The sequence below is a fragment of the Jaculus jaculus genome, chromosome 2 (genome assembly GCF_020740685.1).
Source record: "Jaculus jaculus isolate mJacJac1 chromosome 2, mJacJac1.mat.Y.cur, whole genome shotgun sequence".
Taxonomy (NCBI): domain Eukaryota; kingdom Metazoa; phylum Chordata; class Mammalia; order Rodentia; family Dipodidae; genus Jaculus; species Jaculus jaculus.
Genome location: NC_059103.1, coordinates 193,673,819 through 193,687,168, shown reverse-complemented (window position 1 = coordinate 193,687,168; position 13,350 = coordinate 193,673,819). Strand labels below are relative to the sequence as shown.

General features: G+C 42.4%; 1 protein-coding gene across 2 annotated transcripts in view; it reads left to right on the top strand.

Annotated features, from left to right (window-relative positions):
• Atad2 (ATPase family AAA domain containing 2) overlaps positions 1–4,686 on the top strand; it is a 65,758-nt gene extending 61,072 nt beyond the window's left edge. For both annotated transcript variants that reach the window (XM_045143651.1, XM_045143652.1), the window contains exons 26-28: positions 436–569; positions 2,040–2,168; positions 4,398–4,686. In XM_045143651.1, coding sequence (XP_044999586.1) covers positions 436–569; positions 2,040–2,168; positions 4,398–4,442 — 308 coding nt within the window. In that variant the 3' untranslated portion in view covers positions 4,443–4,686. The remainder of the gene's footprint in view (positions 1–435; positions 570–2,039; positions 2,169–4,397) is intronic.
• The last annotated feature ends 8,664 nt before the right edge of the window (positions 4,687–13,350 follow it).

The following is a 13,350-nucleotide window of genomic DNA, read 5'->3' as shown; positions in this document are numbered from 1 at the left end:
GATAATATAACCTAGATTATGTCTTTCCTAAATCAGGATAATTTATTTAGATCTGTACCTACAATTTTAATATGTATACTTTAAATGTTAATCTCTGGCTACATAATATTTGAAGTCAGAGTGTTTATCTTTTTCTTTGTTTTTTGAAGGCAACTATTTAGAAAGACAGGTGCTTCAAGGTGACACAAGCGTGCAAATTCGATCACAGTGGCTGGAGGCCCTGGTGTGCCATCTCTCTCTCCCCTCCCCCTTCCCCATAAAAAAAGGCCAGTCTGTTGGGCTTGCCTCAGAGAAATAAAGAGCAAGCCAGGTACTTGATTAGACAACAGGAAATGTGTGTTCATGTCATGGATCTATCAAGTAGATGTATGTAACAGAAAAGTCTCAGGCGTGTATCTATGAATGAAATAATGGTTACCTAACTTTTTATTTTAGAAATGTGTATTCTGCGAATGACTCGAGCTAGACGTTCCCAGGTAGAGCAACAGCAGCTTGTCAGTGTTGAGAAGGCTTTGGCAATTCTCTCTCAGCCCGTGCCCTCGCTGGTGGTGGACCATGAGCGGTTAAATGTATGTACATTGAAATTAGATGCTGTCAGCAGGCATATTCGTAATCTCCAATAACTGGATGGTGGTGACACACTGCCCACTAGGGATTACATAAGAAGCTAAACACTTTCTTCCTTTTAGCCTCCTTGTTCTTCCCTTGTCGGTGGTAGGAAACAGAAAATAACTTATACACCTAGATTCCCAGAACTCTGCTGAGGTTGAGAATTTATTTCACTTTTTATGTTGGGGTTTTTGTTGTTTTTTTGGTTTGGTTTGGTTTTTTTGCGTATCCCATTTCCAATCTGCCTATTTTAGCCACAGAAACTTTTTTTGATGTATAGAACTCTTTATATTTATGAAGGATAACTTACTACAATAAATAGTTTGAGCCTTTTTTTCTAGGTAGGGTCTCACGGTAGCCCAGGCTGGCCTCTAACTCATGGTGATCCTCCTACTTCTGCGTCCTAAATGCCAGGATTTAAGGTGTGTTTCACCATGCCTGGCCTAGAATCAAATCTTTTTTAAGTACTGTGAAATTCATAAACTTTACAGCTTTATTCTACTCTTTATACAGGCATATTATCATTTAGTCAAGTTCAGGCAGCCATTTATTAATACACTTGTAGAGTAAAATGACCCACCAAAGGGCCTTTAATGGTGCAGTGGTATGTCCATTAGGCATGAAGTAAATAATGACCTTTTATTAGAGGATAACCTTCATATGGATTAATTTGCATAAAGATAGTACCTAGAGATTACTACATACTGATTATTCATTTATTTTTATTTATTTATTTTGGGGTTTTGAGGTAGGGTTTAACTCTACCCCAAGCCAACCTGGAGCCACACACTTAAGAATTACAGAAACCGAAGCCTGGAAAGATGGCTCAACCAGTGAAGTGCTATACAAGCATGAGGGTCTGAATTTGAGCCCCAGAACTTAAGTAAAAATTGAGGAATGAAGTTGGGCTTGGTGGTGCATGCTTTTTTTAATCCCAGGATTTGGGAGGCAGACGGAGGAGAATCTCCAAGACTTCAAGGCCAGCCTAGGCACGCCTTAAATCCCAGCTCTCAAGAGGCTCGAGGAGGATCACTGTGAGTGTAAGGCCAGCCTGAGACTATTTGAATTCTAGGTCAGCCTGGGCTACAATCTCCAAAAATAAAAATTAAAAAAAATTTCTATTTAAGTAAATAAATAGAATTATAGAAGTCAAGCCAGGTATAGACAACTCATACAAAAAAGTAAAAGCAGAAATCCAGTGAGCCTACCATTTCAGTCTTCAGATAGAAAAGCTCTCTAAAGTGGTGGTGAAGCTTGCTACTTATGCAATATCTATTTTAGTTTCACATAATGGAATTAATTATAATGTCTTATCAGTAGCTTAGTCTACCCACTCTGGTTTTTATGGTAACAGTTCCTTACACTTAGAGAATTAAATATCTTGTTGCAAGGAATTTATCTTACATATGTAAACACTCATTTTCTTTTAGGCTCTTTTGAAGACTGTTGTTAACAAAAGTCAGAAATATAATATATTTCAACTAGAAAATTTGTATGCAGTAATCAGCCAGTGTATTTATCAGCATCGCAGGGACTATGATAAAACAGCACTTATTCAGGTAAACATTTAGTTAAATTTTTTCTCTCTTTTTCCCTTGTATTATGGAAGTAAGTTTATATATGATGGGTAGAAGTGCTTTTAACTGATGGTAAGAAAAGACCTGGCTAGGTACTGCCCCATGCCTGTAATACAGAGGCAGGAACATCAACAGTTTGGGGTCATCCTTGACTGCATAGTTCAAGGCCAGCTTGGGCTACCTGAGATCCTGTCTCACAAAAACAAAGCAGCCTTCATAGTCCAATGAATACCAATAACCCCACTGAGGATGCTGCTCAGTGGAATGGTGTGAGAGGGATCATAGAACCCAATGGGAATATGGCCAGTAATGCAGTATGTTCAATTAAAGGCTATCTTTAATATGTGGATTATGAATTATGGCTGGGTCAGTAGAGTTAATTTTAGGTCCGGAGCTTCATTAGTCTTTATAGTAAACCATAGAACCATAGTGTCAGTAAAACTAAAGTACTTTGAATGGCATGATGGATATATGCACCTCCTTTTGAGAGGGTTCTTTTAAAAAAGTGTTTTCATTTATTTGCAAGGAGAGTGAGAGTATGGACATACCAGAGCCTCCAGCCACTGCAAACAAACTCCAGGTGCATGTACCACTTTGTGCATCTGGCTTTATGTGGGTACTGGGGAATCAATCAAACCTGGGTCATTAGGCTTTGCAGGCAAACGCCTTAGCCTCTGAGCCATCTCTCCAACTCCAAGAAGTTTGTGTGTGTTTGTTTTAAGCTGTATGATGGATGGTACATGCCTGTAATCTCAGCATTTGGAAGATTGAGGGGAGAGAAAGAGAGAGAGAAAGAGTGTGTGTGTGTGTGTGTGTGTGTGTGTGTGTGTGTGTGTGTGTGTGTAATGTGTGCATGTGTATGTTCCTTGCGGTGCCCCATAGGCTGTCCTGCCACTTTGGTTGGTCATTCATTCCCTCTCTGTCTCAAATAAAAATAGGCTGAATGTGGTGACACACACCCTTAATCCTAGCACTCTGGAGGTAGAGGTAGGAGGATCACTGTGAGTTCAAGGCCACCCTGAGATTACATAGTGAATTCCAAGTCAGCCTGAGTTAGAGTGAGACCCTATCTCAAAACTACAAAATAGAAAAAAAAAAAAATTTTTTTAAGTATCAGAAACAAATATAAGTAAGTTCAGGGGCTGGAAAGATGGCTTAGTGGTTAAGGCACTTTCTGGCAAAATCAAAGGACCCATGTTTGATTCACCAGGACCGATATAAGCCAGATGTAAAGTGGCACATGCATCTGGCGTTTGTTTGCAGTGGCTAGAGGTCCTAGTGCACCCATTCTCTCTCTGTATCTCTCTGCTTCTGTCAAGTAAATAAAAATAAGATATTAAGAAAATACAAGCCAGGCATTGTGCCGCACACCTTTAATCCCAGCACTTGGGAGGCAGAGGTAGGATTACCATGAGTTCGAGGCCACCCTGAGACTCCATAGTGAATTCCAGGTCAGCCTGGACCAGAGTGAGACCCTACCTCAACACCCACCCCCAAAAAGAAAAATGAAAATACAATTGTTGCTGGGCGTGGTGGCACACACCTTACCTTTAATCCTAGCACTTGGGAGGCAGAGGTAGGAGGATCACCATGAGTTCAGGGTCACCCTGAGACTACCTAGTGAATTCCAGGTCAGCATGAGCTAGAGTGAGACCCTACCTTGAAAAACCAAAGAAGAAAATACATTCGTTTATTAAAGCCCATTGTTTAAAAAAAAAAAACAACATTAAATATAAGTTCTCAACAGCAACTTGATTAGATATGTGTATGGATATTAATATTTTGGGTTGTTTTTTTTTTCAAGGTAGGGTTTCATTCTAGCCCAGGCTGACCTATAATTCACTATGTAGTCTCAGGGTGGCCTTGAACTCACCATGTGCCTCCTACCTCTCCCTCCCGAGTGCTGGGATTAAAGGCGTGCACCACCATACCCGGCATTTTGGGGTTTTTTCTTTCGTTTTGTTTTTCAAGGTACTTCTTGCTCTAGCCCAGCCCAGGCTGACCTGAAACTCACTAGTAGTCAGTCTCAGGGTGGGCTTGAACTCACAGCAATTCTCTTACCTCTGCCTCCTGAGTGCTGGGATTAACGGTGTGTGCCACCATGCCCGGTGGACATTAATATTCTTAAGAGTTTTTATTTAAAAATCAGCAGTAATGTTTTTAGTTTTTTCTTACTGAAACTTAATGTTTTTGTTTCTGCCCCTTATATAGAAAATGGAGCAAGAAGTAGAACACTTCAGCTGTGCCAGATCATGATGCCGTTGCAATCAAGTGTTTATATCCATTATCTATTTAATTAACTTCTGACATGTCTGCATCACTGACTGATACAAGAGGAACAGGTTAAAACAGTAAAATAAAAGTATTTAAAATTTCTGCTATTTATGTACATGTGTAAGATAACTGATAAATATTGGAAACTTGTTTCAACAAAATACCTATGATAATTGTAATAGTTGAAGTTTGGCCAGATCTTAATAAAGCTATTTTGATAACTGTTGTTTTATGGCACTTAAAATAATTAGCAATTTTTTTTTTATTCAGCACTTTTTAGTTTTCCTAAACATATCATCAGCAACCTGTCCATGTATCTTTAGCATTCCTTTTCTCTTCTTTCCCTCCTTTTCTCTTCTTTCCCTCCCTCCTCCTGTTGCTGTTGGTTGTTTTTCTTGTTTTCCATGATGCCCTTCTCCCATCTCCTTTGGCTTCCCGTGCCCATTCACTTCAGAGCCACAATTTGAGTCATGATTTGCAAGAGGACCTCCATGATTCTGTACTTAAATATCCAAGTTAATGTTTTTATATAAATATTTTTATAGTTTTTTCAGCTTGCATTTTTAATTATATGCACAACAATATTAATAACTACCTGTTAAATATCTTAAGAGCACCAGGTTTTTATATTTTGAGACTGTTTATATCTTTCTAATTGTGCTTAGGCCATTTTCTATAGATTCTTTTTATATCCATATATATGATATAAATTTTGTATTATTGATAACAAAGCTATATTTCTTAAAGCTAAAAGCCATTTTCCTCCATATATTATTTTTAGGTGGGCCATCCGAGTATAATGTTTAAAATCCAGCTTCTGTTGGAAACATCTGAGAAGAATAAAGCATAGTAATATAAAGTGAGAGGTTGTGGGCTTTCGTTGACTGGGATGGCAGGGGGACGACAGAACCCAGGGCCTAGTACAGGCTAAACTGATGCTCTACCTCTGACATACACATCAGGATTCCGGAGTTCAACTAGTTGGAAAGAAGGGATGATGGGGGAAGGGTGTTAAAGGAGGGGGAGAGTGGAGAGTTGTGGGGGAGGGGATTATGATCATGATATATTGTTTATATTTATAAAAGTTGTTGTTTCTTTACAAAGCCTAATGGAGTGAGTTCAATTCTCCAGTATCCACATAGGGCCAGATGTGCATCTGTTGTTTATTTGCAGCAGCAAGAGCCCTGGTGTACCCATTCTTCCTCCCTCCCTTCCTCCTACTCGGTCCTTGCAAATTAGTAGATAAACAAAAGATACAGTTGGGCTGGAGAGATGGCTTGGCTGGTTAAGTGCTTCCCTGTGAAGCCTAAGGACCCCAGTTCAACACTCAATTCCCCAGTACCCACATAGCCAGATGTTCAAGGGGGCGCATACATCTGGAGTTCATTTGCAGTGCCTGGAGGCCCTAGTGTGTCCATTCTCTCTGCCTCTTGCTCTGTATCTCAAAAATAAACAATTTTTAAAAATTTTTTAAATTTATTTTTTCCTTTCACAATTTTTATTGACATTTTCCATGATTATCAAAAATATCCCATGGTAATACCCTCCCTCCCGGCCACCCGCACTTTCCCCTTGGAAATTACATTCTCCATCATATCCCCTCCCCATCTCAATCAGTTTCTCTCTCTCTCTCTCTCTTTTTTTGTTTGTTCGTTTGTTTTTTGAGGTGTGGTCTCACTCTAGCTCAGGCTGACCTGGAATTCACTATGTAGTCTCAGGGTGGCCTTGAACTCATGGCGATCCTCCTACCTCTACCTCCCAAGTGCTAGGATTAAAGACGTGTGCCACCACGCCAGGCAATCAGTCTCTTTTATTTTGATGTCATGATCTTTTCTTCCTCTTATGATGGTCTTGTGTAGGTAGTGTCAGGCACTATGAGGTCACAGATATCCAGGCCATTTTATGTCTGGAGGAGCACATTGTAAGGAATCCTACCCTTCCTTTGGCTCTTATATTCTTTCCGCCACCTCTTCCTCATTAGACCCTGAGCCTTGGGAAGATGTGATCGAGATGTTGCTCAGTACTCCAGTCACTTCTTTCCAGCACTATGATGCCTTCTGAGTCATCCCAAGATCACTGCCATCTGAAACAGTGAGAGTAGCATTAATAGAAGAGTATAAATTAAGAGAAGTACATCAGCAGATGTTACACCCCTAGGGCTCATGACTACCCCTGTTGTAAGTTTTCAGTATCAGGGATGTATTCCTTCCCATGGAGCGGGCCTCCAGTCCAAATGGAGGGCAGTTAGTTTCCACCATGACAGATGTGCCAATATTGCACCCATTGGCTCATTTGGCCAATTACAACAGCCCAGGGATTTTTTTAAAAACTTTGTTAAAGATATTTTTTTTGTTTATTTATTTGAGAGAGAGAATGGGCGTGCCTGGGCTTCCGGCCACTGCAAACGAACTCCAGACGCATTCGCCCCCTTGTGCATCTGGCTAACGTGCCCTGGGGAATCGAGCCTCGAACCACGGACCTTAGGCTTCACAGGCAAGCGCTTAACCATTAAGCCGTCTTTCCAGCCCCCCAGGAATTTTTTTTAAAAATATTTTCTGCCTGAGCTGGAGAGATGGCTTGGGCTTAGCAATTAAGGCATCTGAAATGCCAAAGGATTCTGGTTCAACTCACCTTGGACCCATGTGAGCCAGGTGCGCAAGGGGACACATCCATCTCGAGTTCGTTTGCAGTGGCTGGATGCTGACACATCCTCTGTGTGTGTGTCTGTCTGTCTGTCTGTCTGTCTCTCTCTCATTTTTCTCTCTAAATAAATAAAAAATAATGTATTTTTAAAATGTTATGGGATTGCAGCCGGGCGTGGTGGTGCTTGCCTTTAATCCCAGCACTCACACTCAGGAGACAGAGGTAGAAGGATTGCTGTGAGTTCAAGGCCACCCTGAGACTCCATAGTGAATTCCAGGTCAGCCTGGGCTAGAGTGAGACCCTACCTGAAAGAAGAAAAAAAAAAGTTATGTGAGGCGTGCTCCACCAGGCCTGGCTATATGTATTATATACAAAACATTTTAGGGCTGGAGGGATGGCTTAGTGGTTATGGCGCTTGCCTGTAAAGTCAAAGGACCCTGGTTCCATTCCACATACCCACATAAAGCCAGATGCACTAGGTGACACTTGAGTTTGGAGTTCATTTGCAGCAGCTAGAGGCCCTGACTGTTCCATTCTCTTTCATTCACATATATATATATATATATGTAAACATATTAATGAATAATATATTCATATATGCATACATACACACACATGCATGCATATATACATAAATTTGAGGGCTGGAGAGATGGCTTAGCGGTTAAGTTGCTTGCCTGCAAAACCATAGGACCCAGGTTCGGTTCCCCAGTACCCACATAAGCTAAATGCACAAAATAGTTCATGTGTCTAGAGTTTGTTTGCAGTGGCTAATATATTAGATAGGTAGGTAGATACATACATACTAGGGCTGGAGAGATGGCTTAGCAATTAAGGCACTTGCTGCAAAGTCAAAAGACGTAGGTTGGATTCTCCAGTACCCACATAAAGCCCACATAGTGCACATGCATCTGGTACTGGTGGTGCACGCCTTTAATCCCAGCACTTGGGAGGCAGAGGTAGAAGGACCGCTGTGAGTTAGAGGCCACACTGAGAATACGGAGTGAATTCCAGGTCAGCCCGGGCTAGAGTCACACCCTATCTCGAAGAAAGAAAAAGGTGGGAGCAACTAAGGGCATGGCCGCACAGGCGCTGCCTCCTGTCTTCCAGGCCCGGCTCTTAGTGCAGGGTTGTTCCAGGCATGGGAGGTGGATGGGGACCCCATGGAGGCCGTGTCTCTGGCCAGCTCAGAGAACTCCCAAGCGCTGGGCTCAGCTGCTGCCCAGGATCCAAGACAAACTTCCCCTGGAATATTCTGAAGACCATATAGCTCTGGGCCAGATGCTGCCCTTGTACCTACATGGAAAAACCAGAAAAGTACAAGGCGAGCAGCCCAGGCTTCAGAGCTCTGTCAGCTTGCCTGCTATTCCCGGTTTACACAGCGATGGTGGCTCTCCGCTCAGGCAGTGATAATCTTAGACTTTGAGACAAAAACATTGGAAGTCCATCCTGAGCTGAGCAGGTGTGGAGGCTAACAACCTGATTGTCAGAGCATACCAGTGTGCAACTGACCAGTGTCCAGCTTTGGGATTGCTTTGGGATGCCTGCGCCAATGGCTCTCTCCTGATTTATTACTTTGCAAGACACAGAATGATCCCCTTCATCTCTGCGTTTGTCTGTGCCGCACGGAGGAACCATGGTTGGTGCAGACACGTTACCAGGGAGTGAGGACGACTCGGACTGATGTGCTGGTCGGTAACGTCTTGGGGCTGCTGTGTCTAATGTGTGTGAAGAAGACAACGTGAAGAAGCTGAGCAGACAGGAATTTGTAGGAATGGTGGGCTTATTTGGAACAATTATCTGTGGCATATAGCTGTAAGATTCCAGAAATTTTCTTTAAAATGAAAGGAACAGCTGGCCGTGGTGGCGCACGCCTTTAATCCTAGCACTCAGGAGGAAGAGGTAGGAGGATCGCTGTGAGTTCGAAGCCACCCTGAGACTACAGAGTGAATTCCAGGTCAGTCTAGGCTAGAGTGAAACTCTACACTGAAAAACAAAAAAAAAAAAAAAAAAAAAAGGTAACATCAAGAAAAAGAATTTTAATTTTAGGGCTGGAGAGATGGCTTAACGCGTTTACCTGAGAAGCCTAAGGACCCATATTCAACTCCCCAGATCCCATGTAAGACACACACACACAAGATGACAAGTTTGTTTGCAGTGGCTAGAGGCCCTGGCATGCCCATATTCTCTCTCTCAAATAAATATTTTTTAAAAATAGGTTTACCTGGGCGTGGTGGTGCATGCCTTTAATCCCAGCACTCCAGAGGCAGAGGTAGGAGGATCACCATGAGTTCGGGGCCATCCTGAGGCTACGCAATGAATTCCAGGTCAGCCTGGGCTAGAGTGAGACCCTTGAAAAACAAATAGCCAGGCGTGGTGGCACATGCCTTTAATCCCAGCATTTGGGAGGCAAAGGTAGGATTACCATGAGTTCGAGGCCACCCTGAGACTCCATCGTGAATTCCAGGTCAGCCTGGACCAGAGTGAGACCCTACCTCAAAAAACTAAAAGAAAAAAGAATAATAAAAAAGAGTAGCAAGTACAAAAATGGGAAGTTAGTAGAAACAAGCACACACAGGCTGTGGTGAAGGGAAGCCCAAACTTCAGAGGACCATCTAGGGGCCAGCCACAGTGGTGTGTGCTTGAAGTCACAGCACCCAAGGGGCTGAAACAGCCAGATTAAAAGTCTGAGGCCAGTCTGAGTGACACAAGAAGACCCTGGTTCAAAAAAATAAAAATAAAGCTGCTATCTATTTATTATAAAATGTAATGTATTATATAATGTAAGACCATCTTTGTTATATTTTTAGAAGTGCTAGACGTCTCATTCCAAAGCTACAAAAGAACAAAATTTTGGTTTGGTTTGCTTGTTTACATAGTAAGTTTTCTCGCACAATTGGATGCCATCTAATTGTATAGTCTAAGCCTCACATAGCCAGTCTGCAAAATGAGTGCAGAGAGAACTGTAAAGTTGTGGGAATTTTGTTTTGGTTTTTAAGCAGTGCTGGGAACAAGTACAAAATACCAAGAAATACTGTATTTATATATAAATAGTAACAAAGGAAGGCAGCAGCTCTCAGTTAAATTGTTGAGTTAGGCACAGATGGTGTTGTTTATTTGGTTTAAATTCTGAAGTTGAAAGCAACACGAATCAACCTACCTATCTCCCTCCCTCCCTCCCTCCCTCCCTCCCTCCCTCCCTCCCTCCCTCCCTCCCTCCCTCCCTCCCTCCCTCCCTCCCTCTCTCCCTCCCTCTCTCTCTCTCTCCTTCGGTCTCTTACTGACTTCAGTAGAAAGGCACATTTCAGAAAGGCTGTGAATTACCTCATAGTTCTTTGGAAAAACGAACAGTCAGTGGAAGAGCCCTTGGCAAGGCTTTTTCAAGTAGTTACCACTGGTGTGACCCAGCAAAGCCAAGTTGCCCACATGAGACCCTGTTTCACAAGAAGGCCACTCCCCAAAAGAAATAGACTGGCGGACTGGAAAGTGGTTAAGGCATTTATTTACCTGCAAAGCCAGGTTCAACTCCCCAGTACTCTCAAAGCCAGGTGCACAAAGTGGTGCATGCATCTGGTCTGGAGTTCATTTGCAGTGTCTAGAGGCCCTGGTGTTCCCATTCTCTCTCATACACACAAATAAATAAATAATAGTTAAAAAGAAAAGTCTGGGCATGGTGGCTCATGCCTTTATTTAATCCCAGCACTTGGGAGTCAGAAGTAGGATCACCATAAATTCAAGGCCACCCTGAGACTACATAGTGAATTCCAGGTCAGCCTGGGCTAGAGTGAAACCCTACCTCAAAAAAACAATTAAAAAGAAAAAGAGGACTGGAGAGATGGCTTAGCGGTTAAGGTGCTTGCCTGCAAAGCCGAAGGACCCAGGTTCAATTCCCCAGGACCCACGTAAGGCAGATGAACAAAGTGGCACATGCATCTAGAGTTCATTTGCAGCAGCTGGAGGCCCTGGTGTGCCCATTCTGTCTGTCTGTCTATCTCAAATAAATAAATAAAAATACTTTTTTAAAAAAATGCACATACACACACAGAAACAAAAAATATAAAGCAATGCTAAAAAGAGAAATAGACTGGTCCCAATATCCAGCTTACCTCTGACTAGGAGCCCAGTTTGCATAATTTAACACTATGTAAAACTCAGCTTATAAAGAAATGTGAGCCCAGCAGTCAGTGCAGGGTGGTTTGTCACAAGGTAACAGAGCCCCCATTGCACTGACAGAACCTGTAATGTGAGTTGGAGTCAGTTTTATGATTCACATGGTAAAGGTTCACCTTATCTGTAGTTTACAGTCACCTACCGTACCTCATTCATCCTTACAAAGGCACTACAAGGCCTAGTAGGTAGGTTTACATGTTATTTTCATTTTACAAATAAAGAAATCAAGGCTGAGATTGTCATTTTCACAATGTCACACATAAGAGAAAGACAAATGACTCAACCTATGTGATTAGAAATTCATGTTTATGTGTGTGTGTGTTTATATGTGTAAATGCGGGCACCTATGCGACGGGGTGTGTGCGGAGGTCAGAGAACAGGTCCCAGTGTCCTCATTTCCCACCTCCTTTGAGGCAGGGTCTGTGTTGTTCACTGTTGCCTGACCGAGCGACCTTGTCTGAGAGTGTCTGAGGAATTCTGTCTGCCTTCCTTACCAGTCTAGGTATGCTGGGATAACAGACTCTTGCACAACAGTGTCCACATTTGCATGGGTTCTGGGGCTCAGAACTCAAGTGCTCATGTTGCATGGTATGTATCAGTTACTTTCTCATAGCTGTGACAAAACGCCCAACCAGAAGCTGCTTACAGGAGGCAAGAGTTTATTTCTGGCTTACAGTGTTGGGAGAAAGCTTCATCATGGCAGGAAAGTATAGTAGGAGCAGCCAGCTGGTGCCACATCGTCATGCCGGCGTGGAGGAAACAGCAAGAATGAGCTGAGTGCGGCAAGAGGGACTGACCGGGCTGTAACACTCCAAGGCTCATCCCCAGGGATACACTTCCTCCAGCAAGGCTCTCTCTCCCAAAAGCTCCCAAATACTGCCACCAACTAGGAATTAGGTGTGCAGACACATGAGGCTATGGGGAATGGTATGTATATATATATATATGTTTTTATTTTTTATTTTATTTTTTTTTGAGTGTCAGCTTTTATTGGAAATAACCACATGATGTTTATAGTAGAAACAGGATTGGGAATTAAACCACAAAGTTGCATACTGTTAAACATGGGGGGGGGCTATTATGAGAAGTCAGAAGGTTACATAGGTCACATAGGGGGAACATAGACAAGAAACATTCTGTGCTATGTAATCACAAAGATATTTTAGAAACAAAGAGATATAAGAAGGTCATGGTCCCATTCCTTAGGCAACAGTCAACATCTGCATTACATAGAGGGATCATCTCATTCCTTACATATTCCATTTTCCATTTCTGCCTCTGATATGACACTAAGTCAAATCCTTGACTCGTGAAGAACAGTGTCTAGGGCATTTTCATCTAAGGAGGCGTAGTGCGTCCTCAACAGCATGAGTTTAACAGAACTCATTCTATTCTTTATATATCTACTTAGAGCCTTAATAATGCAGGGTCCTACGGGAAGGCCTAGGAGCAGTAGTATCAGGGGACCAGCAACGGAAGAGACAAGAGAAGTTAGCCATGGAGACCAACTAAATAAACATAGACTGAAACCAGTTACTAATGGCTTGTCTCTGAAGTTCTCTTTCTTTGAGGTTTTCAGACTGTTCCTAACAGCATAAAAACAAGTTTTACCTAAAACCATATATAGGCCCCCTTGTTCCAACCTCCCAATACAATGAATCTTGATCTGAACTCTGTCACCAAGCTGAAAGGGATGGGGGCAAACAGGATGTGTCTGAAAAGCAGCCTTGATCGCTGGAAAAATGGACTCCTGGACTCTTTGTAAGACATGGACAGAAAGAAGCCTTTCATTAGTAAAGTCAGTTATCTGTTCATGACCCATCCTGGGCAGGATGTAGGGAGAGGTTCCATACATAATTTTAAATGGAGTAATTCCTTTTACATAAGGGGCACACCTGGCCCTTAACAAGGCGGGAGATGTCCCACCCATCCTTCGCTGGTCTCTAGGGTTTAGTTTAAGTCTCCTTCAAGGCCCAATTCATCCTTTTAACCTCCTGCTTAATTTGTTTTTTTCCAGAGCACTTTGTCACAGGGATAGCAAGCTGACCAACATTATTGGAATAGCAGGAATTGTATT